Source organism: Ruditapes philippinarum, unplaced genomic scaffold, assembly GCF_026571515.1.
Source record: "Ruditapes philippinarum isolate M1 unplaced genomic scaffold, ASM2657151v2 ctg11291_1_1_1_1, whole genome shotgun sequence".
Classification (NCBI taxonomy): Eukaryota; Metazoa; Mollusca; class Bivalvia; order Venerida; family Veneridae; genus Ruditapes; species Ruditapes philippinarum.
The window spans coordinates 64550-90439 of NW_026854998.1; the positions used below are offsets into that span (position 1 = coordinate 64550).

The 25890-nt window shown below is 31.5% G+C and overlaps 1 protein-coding gene across 1 annotated transcript; it reads left to right on the forward strand.

The window, feature by feature from the left end:
- Positions 1–464: 464 nt before the first annotated feature.
- On the forward strand, positions 465–24082 carry LOC132741753 (xanthine dehydrogenase/oxidase-like; the record flags this gene model as incomplete). Its single annotated transcript, XM_060730013.1, has 24 exons — positions 465–590; positions 1010–1136; positions 1395–1456; positions 1904–1978; positions 2905–2961; positions 3352–3493; positions 5243–5413; positions 5945–6021; positions 6232–6322; positions 7698–7786; positions 8296–8411; positions 10387–10455; positions 11075–11225; positions 11666–11858; positions 13989–14167; positions 16900–17019; positions 17615–17734; positions 18486–18648; positions 20778–20847; positions 21447–21534; positions 21750–21836; positions 22581–22772; positions 23170–23315; positions 23941–24082. Coding segments are annotated over 24 exons (2838 nt in total), but the record flags the coding sequence as incomplete, so codon positions are not given.
- Positions 24083–25890: the final 1808 nt, after the last annotated feature.

Genomic DNA, 25890 nt, shown 5'->3' on the forward strand with positions numbered 1-25890 from the left:
TTAATGTTTTATACAACTGTCAAGTGTTGCATGTTTACTATGTGCAGATTAAGTCACAGTAACATATTGCGACATTCACTTTTATTCAAAATATTTATAATAATGATATTCAGTATTTCGTGATAGTTATTATGTATTATCAATTCTTCTTTTATTTTGCATAAAAGTAGTCAATTTTTATTACAAAATTATTACGGTTTTCTCTTCTAGTCTGTACCATAATTGCATTTAAATTTCATTATGATGATTCTAATTGAATGTATCCTAAATGCAATCATATAATATCATGATTCTTCTTGTACGTTTTATAAATGCAAACACATAAAATTGTGATTCTTCTTGTATGTAACATGAATGCAAAGGAATTTCATTACGATGATTCTCATTGTTTCATAAAATTAATGTAATTTGAAAAATTTAAAAATCATGATTCTTCTTGTATGTCACATGAATGCAATTAAATTTTCCTGAACGACTTTATACACTATGCTGTCAATGCATGTTTGTTCCCGCTATGTGCGGCACATGGCCTGGCTATCACAACTGTGGAAGGAGTTGGAAACCCTGCCACTGGGTTGCACGCCGTTCAGGTAAATATTCCCGAGACCAACTGTATGATTAATAGCAATAGAGTTTTCCTAAATATCATAACATTTAATAATAATATAAAAACGTTTCACATGATGCAATATTTCGTTCTTGTTCACTCCTCTGACATTCATGCATGTAGATCTCGGTTATTTTAGTATAATATCAAATTGTTCTGTTGTTTATGTTTATCACTTTTGTTGTTTATGTTTATCACACAGTTTATGTCTTACTATCTCATTTAACTCCAAAAAGAGCAATGACATGATTCACCACATGAGACTTTCATTCAATTAACAACAACATACTGCATAAAATGTATATCATTTATAGACAGTGTATAATTATAAAGCCCCGTTTTGAACGAGTTAAGATGAATAGATGCCATTTATTATTCTTTATAATAAATTATTTTATTAAGCAACGTTTGGTGGAATCTCATGGACTACAGTGCGGTTTCTGCACTCCTGGTTTTATAATGTCAGCGTTTGCCTTGCTGCGAAACAATCCAAATCCGACATGTGACCAAGTTGAACGCGCCATTGAAGGTATTGTGTAATGTGACTATAATCTATTGTTTCTCTGGGATGTTTTTTTATTTACTTTATTTATTATTATTATTATCATTATTACTATTACTTTTTTTTTTTATTATTTACAGAAATGCGTTATCATTAATGCTAAACTTATTTACATGTTCATAAAAGCGATGGGCGATTTTATCAGATCCGTTCATTTATTAGTGAAAGGATATGGAAATTTATTCCTATATTCTTTTGTTTATATCTTTTGGTGTTTATTTTTAGGAAACCTTTGTCGATGCACAGGATACCGGCCTATTCTAGACGCACTTCTAACATTTACCGAGGTATAATACTATAAAACATTCTTATATAGTCCGAGCAAACTCTTATTATTTTTAAAACGTTATCAATTCTTTACACCATGACATCAAATGAGGAGATATCTAAATATTTTTTCTATCGTCGAAATTGTATGATTATACACAAAATGCGCAGAAATTTACAATTTTGAATTATGAAAAAAGAAGTTTGTAAACAATGCATTAGAAATTGTAAATAATAATTTTATTTCACAGGTAATTTTAATTTGTAATTACATTGTATTTTGCGATTTCAGGGTAAAGTAAGGTGTAAAGCTTTAGAAAAAACGATTCAATTATAGCATAAAGATTAACGTAAAAATGTTAGTGCATATGTATATAAATAAAGAAGAATACGTCTATATAGCAATGTAGGAATATATAAGTCATATTTGCTGTTGAGATTTATTTTGTTTTCATTTTTGTCGTTAGGAAGGATGTCCAATGGGTAAGGCATGCTGTAAAAATACAGGCTCAGTAGATACTAACCAAGACAAAAGTAAAAAGGTATTGTTTGATAGGAATAAAACTTGTATTATATCCTATTAGCATACGACTCGAATCCCTTATTTCCAGTTTTAATGTTTGTTGTTAAGTATTAACTTCAATCGTAAAACATTTTTCAAACTTCACATGCATAAAATTAATAGAACAGGACAAAGTTATATTGTTCTTAATTTTATATAGCATATTCATTGAAATGAGGAAAATAATGTTAAAACATACTAATTGAAAAGAGGACATATACATTTTCAAGAGGAACACAATGTAATGGCGTTGAAAAGCCAATGGAATATTCATTAAAAATAAGGAAGATAATGTAAAACTATCTTCAATGAAAAGAACAATAATTTAGCAAGCAGATTTTTCTTATTGTATTTATTTAGATATTACCCAAATACAATTATAAAGAATAACATGATTGTACATTCCGTATTGATAGGCCAAACTTATAGAGGATATTTGTTTTGGTCAGTGTAAGATCGGAATATATTTCACCGAGTGAGCACCAAAAGATATATTTAACGAGTGGCGCAGCCACGAGTGAAATATGAACTTTTGGTGTTCACGAGGTGAAATATATTTCGATATTTTATAAAACTAAATACATTTTCTTTTTATTATATGTAAAGAAACGTTTAAAAAGACATTTTCACCTCACGTCATTAAGTTGGTTTCCAGTACTGTGAACGCTTGTATTTCACTGAAACAACGTACCGGGCTCAAATATTCGAATCAGTGAATTTATAAGTTTTTATTTCATTGATATATTTCTATAAACCACCGAAAAGCATGTAATAAAATGAAATAATGCAAAATGTTTTTGTTCCCAAAATACAGTTCTTTTGATACAATTATTCAAGCTCTGAAAGACATTTTAAACTATAAATTGTATTCATGCATATAACAACTTCATTATTATCACATTCTAGCAACTGGTCACTGATGACAATGATAAACAGGTTGCAATATTTCCGCCTGAACTTCAGGTATGTGTGCAGATCTTCTTGAAATATGTTTAAAGCTTTGTCAATGGTTCTTCGCATTTGCAACTTATTTTAACAGCATCTCGAATTAACATTACGTATTCAATTTATAAACAGTTTCCCCTTCTTTTACGTTTATGTGAAGTCTATTAATAAATCATTTAAATATGCAATAATGAAATCATAACTGCAACAAAGTGCTTCTTACAGGTGAATGTAACTAGCAATTTTGAGGTTTCGTTATGAAAATTTCTATAATTGTAATAAAAGGATGGTTATTTGACGATAAAGTGCCAAAATTTATATAGCTTAACATGTTATATTGATAATATATTCGAAATAAGGTCCGTATCGTGGTCAGGTATAAATAGCTAATGTTTTAAAATTGCTTAGTTACGTGAACAATATTTCGACAAAGAGGAACAGTTCACGAATGGGGGATACACATGGTACCGGCCAGTTAACTTGCAACAGCTTTTGGACCTCAAAGAAAAATATCCACGGTCTCCAATTATCATGGGCAACACAACAACAGGTAAAGTAATTCTACATGTAATAGTATGGAACATCATATCTGTTAAAGCATGAAGACAAGTAACTGGTACGTGCTGCTTATATAACGTACATGTATGTGTGTGTGTTGGTGTCGACGTTTTTTAACCATAACCACCTCAACGAATCGAAAAATACCATCGGGTCAGCAATATTTAGTATATTATAATGTGAAATTTATATGACCACTTTACTATGCTTATGTGTGGTTTAATTATGATTACTTTTGATCATATGATGACAATTTCCTATTCCTTGATGCTAGCTCATAAAAAGTGTGATAATATTATTTGATAATTTTCCACTAAATGTTGCTATTATTCAAGGCCAACGATCAAACGTGGAGATTGGCCAGATTATAAACTTACAGATTATCAAAATTCATGTTATAATAACGTTTTTGCATACATCAGTGTTCAAAAAGAATGATATTACATGTGATCTAAACTTTGAAATTGTTATCAATGGTTTCTTTTTAAACCCAAAACGCTGGTGGTATTGATTTGGATTAAAATGTGACCGTTAGTGAACATGATATACTTTTTGGCCACTATCCTAGGCTGATATCCATGGCATGTTTTGATAAAAACAATTCCCTCTTTGTAAATTCCCTATTATACTGTTAAGCACAGCATATAGTCTAGCGCAATGTATTAGTAACAGCTTTTGTTTCTCTTCGTAAACACGCGTCACATATATTTTTAATTGATTCATTGTGCTAAATTTTGATACAGGAGATAAGCTATAGCATTTTAATTATTCATTTTAAGTTGACAGAATAAGTCAACTTACAAACAGACGACATGAAAAGAAAGGGCCTTTAAACTACGCTTAAAAAATGAACCAAATTTAACGTATCTCTAAAACTGGCAAATCTGTCTATTTAATCACGAGTGAACTTAACGAGGAATACGAGTTTTGTGACCGGAATACATAACAACATATTTCACCTGTACCCATAATAATATTGGAAAATAACTTGTGTTAATATAAAGTAAGCAAGATGTGATAGTGAATGAGGCTAATGATGACATGACATGATAGTACTGTATAAAGTATCAGCATCGTATAGCTACAAGGCATGTTTTAATGAAATATTGATACCGATTATCCACACAAAACAAAACAAGAAAACATATATATTTGGAAATGATAAGGAGATAATACAATGATAAGCATCCTTCGTATTAAGCTCAAGTGCCATCGTATTAATTGATAAAGTGTCATAATAAATTATGAATATGTATCAGTAAAAGCAAAAAGACAATGTTTTATCAAAATTAATCAGTAGTAGATAATTACACATGATAAGAATATACAGGTTAACCAGCATCGTATATAAATAAATAAAAAAATAAAATAAAACATAAGATAAAATTGATATATTCACAGGACATAAAAGTGGTTGTAAGCATATTAAGACAGTCATAGCATCCATATATTCGCTTGCTTGTACTTTAGAATTTTAAACATTGCTACATCTACAATTTCCAACCAAACTTTTTGTTGTAATATAAACAGAAAAAATAGAGACCCACATCAAAATGACACTGATCGCGTTGCATACATAAGATTGAAACGTGTAACGATAACAATATTTATTTGTAAGAACTCATAGGCTATTTAAAATGAGACATTTATTTGTTTGTTTTTCCCCCTATATTACATACGACTATCGTTTCAATAATGTATATCATATATATGTATGTACCAAGCATGGTCTTCTTTTAAGCACGTTACGTGGCGAATGGCGCGTTTGACGATGAAAATGTTCTTCTTTATGGAGGTGATGTTGCCGATATGAAAAGCGTTGCCAAAACATATGATGGCATTATAGTAGGCGGGGCCTGCACTATATCGGAACTTGCTGAGCATCTCCAGAATGCAATGAAAAACCTCAAAGGTGATTTTTGTTACGAAGTCTCATTATGTTTGGTTTGTTTTTAATTCGTCTTTCTTAATTCAACAATTACAAGTAAATTAATGTATAATTAAAATAAGGTTAGTACCAAGGTTTTAAATTATCTCTTTGAAGAACTGTAAACACAATCCCAACTTTTTTTAAGTAAAAGATATATAATTCGAGATTAATGAAAAACCATTTTCTTTACAATTTAAAGCTGTCTATTGTTTTAAAAAAGTGTGCATTTGCTAGTTACCATTTTGGTCTTTCGGTCGTCTCTTTGAAGAACTGAAAATACAATCCTATCTTCTTTTTAGGTATCGTATAAAAGATACACAATTCTTCAAGATTAAGGAAAATCATTTTAAAGCTGTCTATTGTTTTTAAAAAAGTGTGCCATTTGCTTTTACCCATCTTGGTCCTTCTGGTATGAACGTTTAAATGAATGTAGCTGTACATAATATTTTTTTCTCATTTTCACTCCAGTGATGTACATTCTTAAATAATTAATTTACAATATCCTTTTTACAGATGAACAGAGCAGGCACGTACCAGTTATTCTGGAAATGATATCTAGATATGGATCTGAACAAATCAGAAATGTTGCGGTATGATCATTGTTTGTTGCGTCTTTCATTTAAGCTGTCCTATCATATCTTGACACATACACTATTGCGATAATGAAACATTATTTTACAAAAGTCTACCACGATTGCTAATTTGACATGCTGAAGTCATTTTGTTGTTAGTTCTACTAAGTACAGTTTCCTTTCTCGAACATGTCTATTTTGTTGTTTTGTTTTTCTTCTTTTATTCAGACTCTCGCTGGTAGTTTGATGTGTGGGCGTAAAGATTCTGATATCAAGACTTTGTTTAAGGCAATTGGCGCCAGAGTACGTATTGTATCTTGTAAGTGTTCATATTTTTGGCAATTTAGTGGTTTATAAACTTATAAATCACTGTATGCATTAAAGACAATGCCTTTGTTTTACAAGCTGGAATGACATTTTAATATAAAATAAACTAAGATATTGTGACTCAAATAAGATTGTAAATATCTGTCTCTCTCTCTTTTTATCAGAATGACTATTACATAAATAAAAGTTATAATAGCTAAAACCTATATGACGTAAACATTATAAAGACATAACTAAACAGTTTTACGAAACATATATTGTTTGTCAGCCAGAAGGCAATTCTTACGTTAGGTTTATTATTCAAAATAAATGCCTTTAAACACTCAACAAATGTTACAAATGAATTTTGGTTAGGATAAAATAGTTAATTATGACTGTCAATTTCTAGGCGATGAGATTGACAGTCAATAAGAAGGGATATGAGCATGTTGATATTGTTCAAAGCAAACAATTTAATAACGCCATAAAGATAAAGAATGGCGCTAAATTTAATCATCTATTATTACAAACCAAGTATTAATCACTAAACGGTATATATGGTACCAGTTGATCAATCAAAACAATTTACCCTCAAACAAATATTACGTTTAATTTTTAGATTCAGACAGCGTTTTTGTTCTGTCTAGTATACAAAAATAAACTAGAACGTTTAGCTGTGCTTTCTTATGAACATTTAACTGCTTTAAAATTGCATTGTCTGGAGTATATTGAAAAACAACTTCTGCTCTTTTCGTCCGCTTATTTAGGAATTAAATAGAAAAATCGGACAGGTTCGATTTACCAAACCTACCAAATTGAAGAATTGTAATGTAATCATATAAACAAAATTAATTGTATGACGATTTTGGTAAATGTCCAAGTCTCGGACCTGCCTTATGTGATACTCACCGGCACCGTCATACAATAAGTGTATGTATATTCAGGCGGCAACAGATAAATAGGTTTTTAATACAATGAAAACTGTAACGTGATCAATAATTGCCTTGCTCTGATATTATAGATTTGAAGAAACTTCAAACTGTCGCCACTGATCACATGAAACGGATTTTGTAATTAAGACTGAGTAAAAGAAAATTGAATACTTGAAAAAAAAAATGAAATGTCCTCCTTAAATTTATATGCGAAAGAATGTAATAATATGAAATTAACATGTTGTTTCCCGAGATCAAGACTCGTTGCATATTAAGTTAAGTGTCTTGTTGCAACATTAACCAAATTAATCCGGAACATTTCATTATTTGTTAACATTGCTTTAGTAGCTAGCAGAAAATTAGCTGAAAGTTTACTTTTTCTTCAAGATATGTTAAAACTCTAAACACCGTATACTTCAAGAAGTTGTTAACTAGATATGAATATTTCCATTGAAGTAAAACGGTCAAGGGTTGTGCCTTTGAACGATCTCAGTATACAGGATGGTGAAGTCATTACTGGAATCCACATACCATTGGCTTCAAAGGTATAATTAAATTTATTTTTGCAATTTCAGCAATGTGTTATGATCAATGATAATTATAATGTGACACAGATGTATCTGGTAGCATTAAATACGTTTACAATATATATCTATGCGTTAAAAATAAGCGCGTGTAATCTTGAATAGAGAAAATATCATTTTATATCATGGTTTATTGTTTTTTTCCAATTACAATGCTATAATTGTATGTTTCAGCAACGAAACGTCAAAACTTGGTTTTATTCGGATAATTAAATACTGTTTCAATAAGCTTATGAGAAAGAGAGTGATTGTCTCTGATCAGCTGTTTAATGATTATTCTAACTTTACAGACACTCTGGTGATATTAATCTTTTAACGTATATAAAGATGCGTAAATTGATGATATACAAATATATTAAGCTTATAATATTATTAAATAGTTTTTAAAAGATTACTTTGCTTAGACAATGTAATGCAATTAATATAATCGATACAAGCATGATACTAATATAAATATGTAAATACTATAGGATGAAATTAGTGCTTTCTACAAGCAGTCGGAAAGGAGATCTTTCTCCCTGGCAATTGTCAATGCTGGGATGTTTGTAAAGATGGGTCCAAAGAATGATACGATCGAAACTCTAAGGTAAACATTGTATATCATCTGTATACAAAAAGGACTGTTTGAATATGTTATCGTTATTTAAGTTAGGTATTTTTTAAATTTAAAAGTCCGGTATGAAATGTTAAAATAGAAAATAGAAAAAATAATTAAGAATCCCTAAAAAAGCCCAAAAACGACAAAATTGAAACTGTTGCAGGCTCGGTATGATTGAGCCTGTTTATGGACGGTACTGTAAAGTGCAAACTATTGTTCACGCCCCCTAGCACCGGCTTAAGAGAATTCAACATTTAACATGAAATAGTAAAAATTGAATTAACATCCCAGATGTGAACGGCGTCATCATGAACTTCAATGTGCATTCCGTGCCATTCATGAAAGCTATGGTCCAAGTAATAGAAAGGCGCCCTAACAGAAACAATGGGTGGAACTAAATAAAATGGAATTTTGAAAGGGAATCAGAGGATATGAAGCTTGCATATAACAGATAAGACGTCAAAAGACAAAGTTAAAAAGCAGGCAACATAACCAAAGGGGGATTCAACATTATTCAAGTAGGAATATTGGAACCACACAAATAGAAAATGCCGAAAAGTTAAAACTAAAAATACCACAAGCACATCAATAATATCGTGCTGAACGATCTTTAAGGATCGGAAATATAACATCTTTGATTTAATGTACGAGGCGACTTTTTCAGCCTCCTTACGGCACACACAACGCAGATGTGGCGATAAAATAAAACAATTAATTAAGAATCCTTAAAGAAAGCCCAATACGACAAAATTGAAAATGTTGCAGACTCGGTTTGATTGCGCCTGTTCATGGAAACCGTTTTTCATCTGGAGAGAAGTGTTAAACAGTACTTAAATTTGATACACTTTGTCGGGCTGGTAGGATTTCATAATGAAATTGCTAATGACCTTTACATGGAAAATTAAAATTATGAATCAATCCTTATCTGTCCAAAGACAAACATAACAAAACATTTCTGATCATCAATAAGTTGTTATCGATTTACAAATATGTTTAAGTAAAATGTATGGACAATGTATCAACAGACATAAAAACAACAGTAATGTTGAATAAGATTATGACAATTTTATATTATAATATAACATTATGAAATAAAAAAATCACTATCATATCTAAAATGGCAGAATAAATGTGATGATTTATATAAATACGCGTTATGATTGCATCTTTTTATGACAATATTTGTTTCTAAGATAATATTCTGATTGTACAAAATTCTCTAGACCACATATCTAAAAGATCTGTAACTCATTTCTCTTATGGTTTTATATCATAAATATAATGCTCATATGAAGATTTATCAATAATGTAAGTTCCTTAAAGCATTATTTGTAAAGATATTACCAAATTTACATTTCATGTAAATAAAGGGAGGTAGATTCCAATATCAAATTCATTTTCGATAAGGTCTTAGCCAATTTTTTCAATATAATTTTAAAGATTACATCTAATGCGTATAAACATTTGCGGTACATATTTAACATATTTTTTGGATGTTTTGAAATTGTTTTAGAAGTATAATGATATACACATATAGAATTTCACTGATTCAGAAGTGTTGTTACAACCATATTTACAACATACAGGGTCTTTAATAAAAAGGGATATTCTTTGTATTATCTGCTAATGATTCTTAATTCCAAATGTTTCAATTTATGCTAAAGAGTGGACAGTGGCTTGCAGGTACCAGTATCGTTTATTTACAGGCTCAGTCAAGCCAAACCTGTAACATTTTAAATTTCACCATTGTGGTCGTTCTTTGTGGTTTCTTATTTTCTCTTTTCTTTAAGCTATGATCACGAGGACTCCTAAAACATATGCTTCAGTAAAAACAAAGCTGGGATTTTTTAGCCGTCTAATGATAAATCAAACTTTAAAAAAGGCTTTTGTTCATTTTGAAGCAAAGACAGATTTGTAAATAAACTGTCTCCTTCGTTGTCGATCAACTATTGTTTTTATTTAGGTTATGCTATGGTGGCATTTTCAAACAAGAACAGGTTATTGACAAAGTAACTTCAGTTGCAGCTGGAAGGTTTGTATTTGTACTAATCTTGTTCTTGCTATGCTGCTTAATAGAACATTTAACATTTAAATTGTCTTAGAATTTATTGAAATATATTTGATAGGTTTTCTACAGTTGTACAATAGGATTCAGTAGTAAATAAAGCCAACAATGTGCTTTATTTTTCATTTGATATTTTGATGTTTTATGCAATGACTGCATGCTCCTTCTTAGCAATCGAGTCTATTAAATTAAATGTTAAATATGACTAAAACCTTACTCAAAGCTTGTCTCAATACTTTGAAAAATTGAATAAATCGTTTCCGTGAGTAAAATTTTAGCAAGTGGTAATAGATTTGAACACTTTGAGCGGACAAAGGTCATCATTAATAACAATATTTTACTGCAACTTTTATACAATAACCCATCGTAGGTTCAACATATGGGGAAGATTTAGGTTAAGGACGTCGGTGACACACCTTTGTTGTTTCTTGTTTTTTCTTAATATTTCTTCTACTGTCATAACTAAGATCATGCAAAGATAAAATAAATTGTGTCACGTAGTTTTTTACGCTACATGTCTGTATGTAACCTATTTGCCCTTTACTCCGAATTTTTTTTTATTCAAAACAAAGATTTCATGTTGTAGAAAATTTGATGACAGTTTACTTCATGATATTCTGGCTGTGATAAGCGAGAACCTTAGCATTGACAACGGTCGTACTGTAGATACATACAAGGTTTCGGTGGCATCAGCCTTATGGTTTAAATTTTTCAACTTAGTACAAGCTAAATTACAGGTGAGTCGTTAACGAAAAGAATGAAGATACACAATTCATACATTTGATGTTTTGTGAGGGTTATAATACATACTAAAAAAGTCATCAAATTACACACTGAGTATCATAAGATATTAAAACATATAGACATGTTGAAATATTTATCAATCAGGAAATTGCATGACTGAAGTGAACATGTTCGTAACATATATAAAGAGAACATTATTTTATTACGTATCGCATAAAAACAAGAACATAACCTTGCAAATTTAAGGATGGATCAATTAGCCACTCACTTTTTGTCAGATATTTGCATTCTGAATGGAAGATGAACGAACGTTGGCATTTTATAGAATGCATTTACGTCAGTTTCTTTAAGACAATATCCATTAAAACTATTAATCTGTTCACCTCATTTTATTATATAAAATATATTCGTAAAGTTATTGTTTTCTTAACAGCTGCACGAACAAGACTATAGTCTAAGCCGTCCAGTTTCTCTACCACCCTACAGTAGCACTCAGGTGTTCGACCCGTGCACTGGTGAAGATCAAGCAGAAAGCGATGCTTTAGGGAGAACTGTACCTAATGTCCATTCGGAAGCTGCCGTGTCAGGGGAAGCCATCTATGTTGATGACCTACCAGTGCATCAAAGTATAGTTTTAGTTTAATTAATATTATACCTTAACATGGTTTACTGCATGCATAACGAGAACACATTCAATTTAACAGAATTGAAATTCGTTTTTGTTTTTATGCCACCGCAGCATCTGCGATGCGGTGGCATATAGCGATTCACCTGTGTGTGTGTGCGTGTGTGTGTGTTTGTGTGTGTGTTATATAGATTATATAGTGAACTTAAAAAATCTTCTTGTGAAAAACCACTAGTCCAATTTCAACCAAACTTGGCAGGATTGTTCCTTGGGTGAAGGGCTTCCAAAGTTGTTCAAAGAATTTTATTCCATGCAGAAATCTGGTTGCCATGGCAACCAAAAGGAATTATAAGAATAAATTTTAAAAAATCTTTCTTGTAAAAACCCAAAAGGCCTAGAGCTTAGATATTTTGCATAAGGCATCGTCTGGTAGACCCTTACCAAGATTGTTCAAATTATCGCCCTTGGGTCAAAATCGGCCCCGCCCCGGGGTCATTGATTTTCACTATATGTACATATAGTAAAAACTTAAAACACCTTCTTGTAAAGACCCAAAAGGCCTAGAGCTTATATATTTTGCATTAACATTGTCTGGTAAACCTCTACCCAGATTGTTCAAATCATAGCCCTGGGGTCAAAATCGGCCCCGCCCGGAGGTCATTGGTTTTCCTTATATGTATATAGTAAAAACTTATAGTAAAAACTTCAAAAAAAATTCTTCTAGCAATTGACAAATGCTAGAGGTTAGATATTTTGCTTGAAACATTGTGTAGTAAACCTCTAGCAAGATTGTTCAAATTATAGCCCTGGGGTCAAAATTGCCCCCACCCTTGGGGTCATTGATTTCAATATATACATATAGTAAAAAATAAATAAATCTTATTGTCTGAAGGTACAAGGCTTAGAGCTTTAATATTTGTTAAATAATATCATCTAAAGGTACTCTACAAAAGTTATTCAAATTTTGCCTCTTGTGTCAAAATTAGCTCCGCCCCCGGTGGCCATAGGTTTTCCTTATATGTATATAGTAAAAACTTAAAAAATCATCTTCTCTAAATTTACAAAGGCTAGAGTTAAGATATTTTGCATGAAACATTGTGTAGTGAACCTCTTGCAAGATTGTTCAAATTATAGCCCTGGGGTCAAAATTGGCCCCACCCCTGGGGTCATTGATTTTCATTATGTACATATAGTGAAAAAATGAAAAATATTTTTGTCTGAAAGTACAAGGCATAGAGCTTTGATGTTTGATATATAATATCATTTATAGGTCCTCTACCAAAGTTGTTCAAAATTTTCCCCTGGTGTCAAAATTGGCCCTGCCCGGGGGCAGTGATTCTCATTATGTACACATAGTAAAAACAGAAAATAAAACAAATGTTTTCTGAATGGGAGAAAGCTATAGCTTAGATATTTGACTTGAAATGTTATTTGGTGGACCTGTATCAAAATTGTTTTTAATTAAACCCTTGGGTCAAAATTATGCCTTGCCCAAGGGGACAGTGACCTACTTTCTTGTCCTTTGATGTACAGCAATGACATTTTGACCACGTGCACAGTTTTAGTTGTAAAATTGAACTTTGATATCAGGTGACCTAGATTTTGATGATGTGACCTACTTTCTTGTCCTTTGATGTACAGCTATGAAATTTGAACCATGCGGTGGCATAGCATTTTTCTCAAATGCAATCTTGTTGTGAATGGGTTTTATCCGATATAATGTTGTTCCAATGGCATTACGTTACGCTCGACAATAAGGTTTAAACACAATGAGGAATACAATTAGAAATTCGTTGTAAACGTAACTTCTATTCAGCTAGCTTGTCAGTGGTTCTTACCAGGTACCCACCCGATCCAAAAATAATACCTGGAAGGGCAATTGGGTTTTCTCCGCCAGTAAAGTATGAAAGTCGCTATATAACCTTTAACACAGGTAGACTTAAGATAACAAAAGTAAAAAGAATATCTTGATTTAAAGGGCTAAACATCACTTTATTGATACAAGTTAAGTTATTGTATTACATTTTGTCTAACTGGTATGCTATTGACAAACCCAAAAATAGCGCATAATAATCACATCAAATTACTAAAGGAGTTTCAAATGAAATCACCAATATAACACTATATTTAGATGAGCTATTTGCCGCCCTTGTCCTAAGTAAAGTAGCACATGCGAGGATTACAACGGTTGACACAACACAAGCCTTGAAGCTTGAAGGTGTTCATGGATATATTGATCACACAGACATCCCTGGAAGGAACAAGTTTGGTATTTTACTACCAGATCATGAGGTTTTCAGTTCAGGAGAAGTACGTTTTGTTCCTATTGTTTATAATTAATAAGTAAACCAGTCACTCTGATACTGTAACGATCATATGTCGGCTTTTGTGTCAATGCTAAATGGAGGAAAACGTTTGCTTTAGCCGGTGGAAGTAGGCTTAGACGATCATTTTTACTTTCCAGTACCGTCCATGAACAGGCTCAATAAAACCGATCTTTCACAACATTTTCAATTTTGTCGTTTTGGGCGTTCTTTAGCAGTTCCAGTTTGTCAACCTAAGCTTCATGGTTACTGTTTTTACATGATATTCAAATCTCAGCATTAGGCGGAATTCAGACACATGACAAAAGAGGACAAGTGTTTAAAGGAATAGGAATGGATGGATTGATGTCTGTCTAATATAAATATTCATCATTTAAAAAGAGGTACCATGACAGTTTTTCTGTTAACATCAATCCTATAAGTGAGAAATTCGTGTTTTAAGACACTATATTTTACTTGAGAAATAAGTTCATGGGCGCCGCCATTTTGGCGTTCTGTCATTCTCGCGAGACAGACGAGACCGAGATTGTGACGTGTTACACCCACTTCCGGTATAAGTGTACACGCTGGTACAACTGAAATATATCTTGATGAAGAACTTATTAATCTTATTGCGTATATCATATATTATTTATGAAAACATCATATGGAACTGAATTGCTTTAATTAATTAATTGAAGACGCCGCGACATTAATTATCGTTTGTCCGATTTTCAAGCTTGCTGATGATCCCACCACATGATTTAAGCATTGACTGCTTAATTTTCAAAGATAAATCATCAATTTAATTTGGGTACTGTGAGAAACTTCTTCAAATTGACGATATATCCTTTTATTTTGTACTTAATTTTCGCTAAACAAGCTGTCCGAATAAGGTACATCGCCGGTCATGTATCTTTTTTTCAGCGTAAAATATCAACTAAAACCAATATGCGGAGATCTGCTGAGGACGCGATTTTCCGCCATTGACGCTAAAAATGAGAATGGCGCAGGAAAATCGGCAGCCAGACTAATATCGTATGAAAACAAAACTGTCAGTTAGAAGTTATTTAGGCACCCAGTCAAAACTGGTACCAACAGCAACAGGTTGCCCATTCCCTGTAATTACGCATATTCTCGGGTTTATCCAGTTCCCTATAGCTTTTTTCCACGTTATCTACTTACCCAATCCCTTTCCCACACAGATACGCATTTCTACTACCGTAACTTTAATCCAATAAAAAATCATAAATCTACTTAATATTTAAAATGATTATTGGTAACTGAAAAAAAATGTGTTGCTATTTGATGAAATGCTGTAATTTACAGTATAATTTGACACGTGTGTAACTTAATTTCCCCTAAGGTCATTCAGTTCACTGATGAAGCTTAAAAAAAAATAGATGTCTATTTCATCATTAGAATATTTGACAAGGGTGATTAACCAATCAGGGCAACATTGTGCATGATCAAAAGGTCTGTCGGCACAGGGGCATACAAGGAGCAATAAAAATCGTCAGTACACAGTGTGACAGGAACATTTGGTGCAAATTAGGAACAATTAAAATGGACAATGCATAGTATTAGACATAAGTAGTAAGAACCAGCAATTGTGTGAATAAATTATGCAAATTAGATTTTTGAGCAGCCAATAAAAATGTTTTGCCTGCAGTAAATATTAGGTTACGATTACGATGCGCAGCATCACACGTTGACAGACATGTTAACAATTTACTTTTCAAAAGGGTTGCTTATATTTTTGAAATGTGTACATCAATTATAACATATGTTCACACCTTTCAATTTGAAAGTCAGAATCAAACTGCAAAAATTTAATTACATGTACTATTAAGAACACGTTTTAGTAGGATTTTTATAATAATGATAATTATCGCCGTTCAATAATTAACAGCCAATTATTCCTTGGTGCGTTTGTTTATTTAATTGCATTATTTGATTGTGAAACTTTCTTAAATAATAACATGTTTATTTATTAAATCTGTGAAATATTGTTTAATTACATCAAGATGAGACTTTAATGAACATAGCATTGTTTGGAGTAACGGGCATCACTGGCCTGAAGTGGTGCGACCGGTAGACGTTGATTTTTTATTTGTTTCTTTATTTTATTTATATTTTTTTAGGATATTTTTACGTTTTTTGAACCATAAAAATCTCTTCTACACCTCCTGTGAAAATTAAATTGTCTGGTCAATACATTATTATATTAATATTTCGCTACGATTCAACTAGATTTATCATAAATCTAAAGATGTGGGGAAATGACATCACACGCACCTGTTTTTATACGGCCAATACACAAACATGGCCGCGCCTACTGATTTGTAGAAATCGGTGATTTAGCGATTTAAATTTTGTTATCATTCGTTTAATATTATTATTTGGCGGCAGAAAATTTGCAGAGTTATTATTTAAAGTATTCTTTTTCTGAAATCAAGTTTTAATTCTAACCTTGTCTTTCCCTTTAAGTTTAAAAACCCGAATCACTATGTATAAAATGCTGCAAACAGTGGTATATTGTCTTATGAATATCTGTCAAGTTGTAAACTCAAAGAATTTAATAATTAGATAGCCATATTTATTAATTTGAATTCTACTTTATATTTTTGTTTTACCAAGTAAGTAAATAGTTTGAAATTTCTTGCTGATCGGTATTAAGATCGTTTGTCATTATGTATTATTGTATTTCTATAATTTCTGATGTTTTTCTGTCACAAGATTTTAGCATTTGGTCAGCCAATCGGAGCAATCATTGCCGACACCAGAGAAGTTGCACAACGAGCTGTGTCCTTGGTGAATGTTCTGTACGAGGAGATGAAGCCTATACTAACAATAGAGGTACAATGTTTAAAGTATAACATTATTTAACTTAAACGTTCAGTACTAAGTGACAAACTTAGATTGTATGCATGGTTACAATCACAATATTTGTCCTTGATAGAAATGTAAACGATGTAACTGTAGGCCCTTTACATTTGTAATACTTTCTTATATTATGGAAGGCTTAAAGCGCATAAAATGAGTATGTTACAATCTAAACAATAAAACTATTTTTATTTTCAAAATACAACAAAAACTCAACATGTCATAGAAACAAGGAGCCCGATTCTTGCATACATTATAATTCTAGCTGATTTTACAATGGATGCAGTCCGATGCAGCGGGAAATAAATCATATTTGAAAAAATAAAGGTATTGTTTAAAAAGACATCAGCATTAAACATATTACTATTATACAAGACTGTTATATGAGTTCGAGAGCAGTTATGATTGCCTGAACAACTATGTCTGTAAGTTAATACAAAGCACAAGATTTTGTTATTTATTACTACTTATGGTGACTTATTTCAACTGATAAACAGATATGTAAATGTAAAAGAACCATTTTATGATGATTTACGCTATTTACAATTCGGATTGAATATTTAAACAGGATGCTATAGAGAACAATTCTTTTTATGGCGAACCACAAGTACTGGTAGATGGAGACGTAGAAAAAGGGTTCACCGAGTCTGACATTGTAATTTCAGGCGAATATCAAACTGGATTACAGGTACGTCTTTTATGTTAAAACACTTAAACTGTAGCTATACAGAAAAAACGAAGATAACGTTAAAAATATCAGCAATCGATATTGCAATAGAAGCAACCGTAAAATAACAAAAATCTAAATCAGTATGTCTTCAAATTAACTAATTAAAGATATAATATGTTCATCTTTGGGTAAAATACTTTTATTTGAGGATTTTTATTAAAATCTAGTAGATTCTTCTTGAATATATTTTTCGAATTTGTGAATATATAAATCATGTTTGGGAAGTTGCATTTCCTTTTTCTTGTCAAATTGATTTGGTATATATCTTATAAACAAAACTGACATTTAAAAAAATGAAATTGTGTAATCATACTGTAATTACCTCAAGCGAACTGTGTTTAATATACTCGTATAAACATATCTTGTCTTGTCTGTGTGTATTCAAAAGATTATTTTACCTGTATAGTAATTATCAGTACTTTTATTTCAAATATCAAGTTTATGCATGACATATCTTTAAGACTATTTATTTAAATAAAAGGAAATAAATTTAAAATCATACCCTGGTACACTTTTTAATATGTGTATAGCATATTATTATAACAGTAACAATTTTGATTATATTTGACAAAAATACATAAACCATTATATCATTGTTTAAAATAAATAAAACCTCTCACCCGGACTTTTGTTTTTGGCAAATGTGTATTTCATATAATTTAATATATTATTTCTTTTGCTTAACAAATTTATGTTTGAACATGTTCAGGAGCATTTGTACCTTGAGCCAATCGCCGCACTGGTCATACCAAAAGAAAACCAGGAAATGGACGTCGATGTAACAACTCAAAACCTTAAAGGATTGCAAGCCGATATAGCTGAACTTTTGAATGTTGCTCATCATAAAATAACATGCAGAGTAAAGCGCCTTGGTAAGTACATTTTTTTGATAAATTGGCAATGGTCACGAGATATTACTTATCATTCTCAAGTTGAAATACGTAGATGATTGTTGAAGTAAAATGTATGGTAACATCAATATAAATGTATTTATTTATTCTTGTCTCTTTAACATATATGATGGTCTGGACAAGTAACTTATGTGTTACATTCTAGTCCATTTCAGTGCCTTACTCCAATTTTACAGAATACTCATTTTTATTAAGAATATACATTTTCGTTTGACTGCTCGAATAATTCGTTCAAACTATTGAACTTATGCTTGCGTCGGCTTTACATTTTGTTTTAGTTCTTTTTGTGGAAGTTGGTATCATGTAAAATCTACTTAGGAGAATGGGTTAAAACTTCACACACTGATTTGAGGGCATAATAGGAGGTCATTCTCTAAGGCTCCCCATGGATTGTGACAGAATAATGGCCCTTATACAGTAAACTTCACTTATAGCGAACACGGTTATAGCGAACTTCCGGTTATTAGGAACAATTTATTTTGGCCCGAATTTTGCCCGTCTTTACTTAATATAAAAATAAACGGTTATAGCGAACACAGTTATAAGGAATTATCGCTTATAAGGAACTCATTTCTCAGTCCCAATTTAGTTAAAAGTACAGACAATTACACTTTTATAACAAAATATCGGCTATCCGCATTTTCAACTCGGCCGATTGTACCGTTTATTGCTGTATGTACTCCAATACATCTATGAAAATGAATTTGTATAGCAGTACGTAATAGTTTTCCATTTAAAATATTTTTAGCATGAGCTCTTGTCACCAAGATAAAACGGTTATTCCTTTTAAACTATTATTTCTTTTCATAGATAGTTTTGCTCGAGTAAAATTATTATGATCATTTATAATCGGTTTTTTAACATAATCACGCATGCTTGCAAGCACAGTCCATTGAAAATTACAAAGTACGCTTGCTTTTAAATAAAAAGAAATCTATATCTTTCATAACTAAAAGTCATCCTTAAAATATAATAGAAGATATTCAAAATAAAAGGAAGGAAAAGTTGAAAATCTTGTTTATTCTTAATCATGGAAAGAAAACGAAAACACTGAGTTTAAAAAACAAAATGAATGTGATATTTTATGAGAAATTTAGAAAGGGAATAAAACTAAAACTGAAATAACAAAGGATTTTCAAATTCAAAAAAGTGCGCTCTCGGGTATTGTGTCTAACAAAGAAATAAATGACTAAACTTTCTGAATCAAATGCTCTTAAAAATGGCCGACGATTGTAAACAATCAGTTCGTTATATGTAAATTTGTTCGCTATAAAAACTCCCTTTTAAAAGGAACTTATTCGCTATATGCTTACAAGGAACTTCGGATATAAGGAACACATTTTAAATGGCCAAATATGTTTGTTATAAGTGGAGTTTACTGGGTACATAATTGTACCTGCACTATCTCAGATCTTATTTTATATCAAACATTGAACGTAGTCTTGCAAACTGAATTACCAACAAATATTGTTACTGTGAAAATGATTTAATAATGCAACGCATTTAAAATATTTTGCTAAGCTTTGAGTACAGACAAATAACGATTTCCAAATTAATTCAATTCTGACTATGTTTTTATTCTATTTTTTTTAAATTTATTATATTTTGCATAGTTTGTTTCGTTTTAAGTTCCCCAGTTGATCTTTGTAAAAATCTTAAACCAATGGAGTTCCATTTAAACAGTCACTTGGTTAACACTAAGTCTTAATTATTAAGTATGACATGGCTTTTAGGTTTGAAAGATGCTTAACTATTTTTGGTGTATCTTATGAACAATCTCAGTGGGATCGAGTGTTACCTTTCTTTTGTTTCTGTTTCCTTTTTTACAGAGTTATAAATCTCACTAGTAAGTGTGCAATGCTATGTTACAAAGTTGACCCGTGCTTCGTTTTAGTTGTGTTATATCGTGCATTACTTCCACTATTTTTAGTGTTGACGATTGAAAACTGCTTATGCCATGGCTAGTTGGGAAGCGTGTATGGGACTTCACATTTAATTATTACTTATGAACAGACATAATAAAACCGAGTTTTGCTCTCGCATGATTATCCCGTTATTTGAAAAACCTAAAACCTTCAAATGCATTTCAGGTGGTGCTTTCGGAGGTAAAGAGGCCCAAGTTATGATGGCAGCAGGTGCGGCAGCTGTTGGTGCGCATAAGTAATATACGAGCTATAATTTATTTGTTTCATGTAAAGCTCTTTTAAATGGAAGCAACTGAATCTATATTTATCATTTATTAAATTTAAACTTCATTAAAATGACAAGAACATGAATCGCTAGATATCATTAAGATCATATTTAATATTGATAAGACACGGACATATGCAAGTACAAAAACATCTGCATGATTGAAAATACATAACGCCGGTGCTAGGAAGGTACTGGACGGTGCGTTAATATCGTCCATGAACATGCTCAAATATTTTTAGACTGTAACATTTTCAATTTTGTCTTGTCGGCAGATCTGTAATGTTTTCATTATTAAATACGTTGCAATCTAAAAAGCTTCGGTTTGGTTTTCAAATATGTTTTGATAACCAGCGTTCACCTACATTTTATAATATGTTCCAGAAAATTGGTATTTGATAAATACTATCTTGTTAAAAACACAACTGCAAAACGTATATATAAACAGTTTTGATTTTCTATGAAAATGATCTTTTTATAATTATATATTTTCCTGAACGTGCAAAATATAATACGCAGTATGATACTTTACTACATGTCTTTACTTTTGCACCTTCCTGTTTTTCCAGAATGAAACGACCTGTCCGTTGTGTCTTACCTAGGGCGACAAACATGATGGTTACTGGGAAAAGACACCCATTCCTAGGGAAGTATAAGGTATAATTCATTCGCTTCACTTATAGGGAGAGCATTGGCTTAGTAATCAGGAGGTTGATGGTTTGATACTCGGACGTGTCGAAATATTTTCTTAAATTTGATCTCGGATCATGTATTCAATATGCATCAATTTACATATTTAACGTCGATCATTTTACAGACTTTAAAGTGTTGAATTCTTTAATCGACGTGTGTTTAATTTGTTATAATTATAGGTTGGTTTCAGCAAAGAAGGGATCATCAATGCATTAGATATCAAGTTTTACAGCAATGCTGGGTATAGTTTAGATGTTTCTAGCCTGGTAAGGAATTTTGTATTCCAAAGTATACATAAAAACATATTTTTTTCAGTTTTTTGCAGTGCCATGTTAATTTTAAAATGAGAAAATTATATCAATATAAGTAACTTTTTATTATGCATTACAGTACTATATCTTAATATTTAACTTTTTCTCTTGAACCATTCAAATAGAACACATAATGGCTAAACTTTGCTAAAACCTTGACTGTGTGTTACCAAGTAATGCATGTAACTACATGTATGTGTCCTCAAGCCTAAACTATGCACAATTTGAAATACTAATAATAGACATATACCTTCATTGATTTGTGAAACAAACTACTGCATGGAAGTGTAGACGAACTGGGCATAATACATGTTATATAAGCATGTTAATATTACAACAGTTGCTCAAAAAATTAGGTATACAGTGATTCATTTAAGTTCTGACGTAGTGCCTAATTTGTATTATTTATTATTAAAACTGAGTAATAAAATATACCACGTAGCATATAATAAGCCCTAGTCTTCCTGAACGCAGAGCAGACTAACTCAGACTAGATTCCTACTTTTTGGTTTACTGTCTCAAAAATAATAAGTAAACAGTTTATAAAATAGAACCTGAACTAATCCATTTTAGAAAACAAATAATGTAGGTTACGTTTTTAAATGACCAAAAGTCCAAAAGGAGAGGAGCGCAATCTGTAACGTAATAATAAACTGGGTAATAGTTTATGCTTAATATGTATACACTGTTCTTATTCAGGTTATGGACGTGGCAATAAAGTCTATTGAATCAGGCTATAGAGTTAGAAATATTAAAATAGAAGGATATTTGTGCAAAACTAATTGTCCATCAAACACAGCATTTAGGGGCTTTGGTCATCCGCAAGCTGTCGCCATCATGGAAGATGTCGTATTCAAAATTGCAAATAAGCTAAACATAAGTTCAGAAAAGGTGATTTGATATACTTATTAGTTTTCTCAAAGTTGCTTTACAAAAAGTTTTAATTTCAAAAAACATAATTCAACATAAAAAATAATGAAACGTCAGACGATCACATGTGGTCTCATGTATATGTGTATATTAATATTTTGTTTGATAAGCTCTTCAAACATGTGATTAATCAGCATATTTACCAAATTTAAAGTGTATCAACCTCAGGAAAGTAATTGTCACCATTACAGATTTCGAATCAAATTTAAGGTTGTAGATGAGCCCGTAAAAATACTTACATTTGAGCACTTAACATTTGAAACTTCTTTCACATGAGTGAAGTGTTACCGATTTTTACACGCTTTAAAATGTGATTCTTAAGTCGTTAACTATAAGGATGATTACATAAATGTCACAGGTTCGCGAAATGAGCCTATGTCAAGAGGGAAACGTTACACCATATGGAATGAAACTTGTGAAATGCACTATACCTGAGCTATGGGATAAATGTAAATCTGATAGTGCTTATGAAAATCGACTTAAAGACATTGAGCAGTTCAACAAGTATGTATTTTAAGGTTCCTAACTGTGATAAAAGGTATTTGTAAGGATTCGTTATATTTTTGTATATTGCATTAAGCCGTGTTTGGGTATAAAAGCTTTAATAAAAACTTAAAAGACTGGTTTCCAGGCAAGGTAAATATCATAGGGTGAGAAAAATGTGCAGCCTGACCGAGACTCGAACCCGGGACCCTTGGAATACTGTTCCGCGTCTCTACCGACATAGTCTGCCATAAATAGTGAATAGTTCTAAACCGTGACTTACTCCCCCGCAATATTTAAAATCGGCTTTGAATTTATCAGGGTTATGAAGCAATGTAAATTAAACTCTAAGCTATATCTTCACGGCCCATTGGCGCCAAATGCCACAGGGTGAAAATAATGTGCAGCCTGACCGAGACTCGAACACTGGACCCTCGGAATACCATTCCATGACTTCCGATTGAGCTATCCAACCGCTCCTTCTCCCCTTAATAGTAAACAGTTCTAAACCGTGACATGTACATAATTATTGTTTCCTTTCGTATAAGTGTTTAACTTATTCCAAATTGTTTCAATTTGTCTCTTTCCTAGAACATGTAGAACAACATGTTTTAATTGTATCTTTAATTGTATTTTTGTCATATAGGAACAATAAATGGAAGAAAAGAGGCATTGCAATGACGGCTTCTAAATATGGAATTGGCTTGTCTTTTATGAACCAGGTAAGATATATAAGATATCCTTGTAATAATCAAACTCATAAGGGCAATTAGAATAATATCAAATATCAAAATAACAAAGTACAATGTCAGAAACAATAATAACGTAATGGTTTTTTACCAAGAGTATAGATTATTATTAGGAATTTAATTGTTACTGTAAAACAAGTTTTACTATTGTTTAAAGAAATCATGGTAATGTTGTAGCTCTCTCACTTTCTCTGTACAGAAATTGTGTTCTGGCATATCCTTTCAAATCAGGAATGAAAACATTAGAGGGTCAACGCACTTTTATTCTTGCATTTTGTGCATTAACAGCGTTATGGAGACCGTTTGTCGAGGAATTTTATTAGTCAGTTAATTGATCTGTGGGCTTTTGTAGATGTTTATGCACTAAAACATGTACATTAGCTCTATTATTGCATAAATACGTCTAATTTCGTAATTCTGCGTTATGTACGTTATTTGTTATTTTGTTGGGTTGTTTTTGTTTAAAGAAACCATGTTGTTACGCTTCCCAAAATTTGATAGTGAAATTTTCATTTGCTATTTATGACAATGGCTTTTGTTTGTTTCCGTGTTTTTTTCCGTACTTGAAAATTGTTGCATGGCTTAGTTCTGAAAAAATTAAAACCTTTAATTTAAGAAAGGTTTTTAATTTATTTAAAAAAAAAAGGGGAGCATTTAATGTTGAAATTTTTTTGCATTTTTTTTAAAAAGGGTTTGCCGCGTTTTAAATTTTAAATCCGAGGGTTTCGGTTTTTTGGTTTGGCTCATGGGGGCATAGAGAGGGACAAGGTTTTAAATTACGAAGTTTATACAGGTTTTGTAGGGAAACCCCAGAAAAAATTTGCTCTAAGTTTCAAAAAAAAGAATTATTTTTAATTTTATTTTATTGTTTTTTTTTTGGTGCAAAAAACAGGTAATTTTAAGAAAAAAATATTGTCAAATAAATGTACAGTATTTACACGGATGCTGTCGTTGTTCATAAAAGCAAAAGGTTGAACCATAAGTTTTAACAACACCACACAATTGACCCTTTCCACATTATCTCGATAATAATAAAAAGATGTGCATAAATTATAATGCATTTGAAATACATTAAATGGTTCATGCACTGTACAAGCAATAAATATGATATCATTTGAAAAAAATTGAATTTTATAATAAAAATATCGCATACTGGCAAAACTTGAATAACACAAAGAAAAAAATGACATATTCGGATTTTGTATCATAATTAAATTAATAATAGTAGTTGCGTTCTTGTTTCAATCTTAACAAATGGCCAAATTAAAAGATGAGTTTTATGTAATTTCGTTTAGCATTGACAAATTAATAAATAAACCTTTGTTTATTTTTAATGAATATGTAAATATAATTATGCAATGAACTATCATTAAAAAATATTTAGTTATGATTAGAATTTTACAACAAACAAAAAAGCATTTATAAAGCCACGACAATTTGTATTAAGATTGCATCAAGAGTGCTGGGAATACCTAAAGAAAAGATTCATACGATCGGTAGCAGTACAAGGGAAATTCCGAATACCATGGTTACGGCTGCGAGCATGGGCACAGACCTTTTATGGACCTGCTGTAAAGGTAAAAAAAACTTTGCTTATGTTATGAGTTTGATGAGCTCTGCCTTCCCCTTCTGTCCTGTTTTTGTATGGGGTCCTCCTTGGCTCTTACCACTGGTTCTTGTTGCTGGGTCGCTGGGGTTGCATTCATTTAACGCAGCCTTTCCTTGTTGATCTTGTTAGTCATATATTGAGTATTATAGAAAATCGTGCAAAAAAATGACGATTGTGATGAATCTCCAAACGTATATAGGTGTCAGATGTAATCAATATCAAAATAATGATGTCTTAA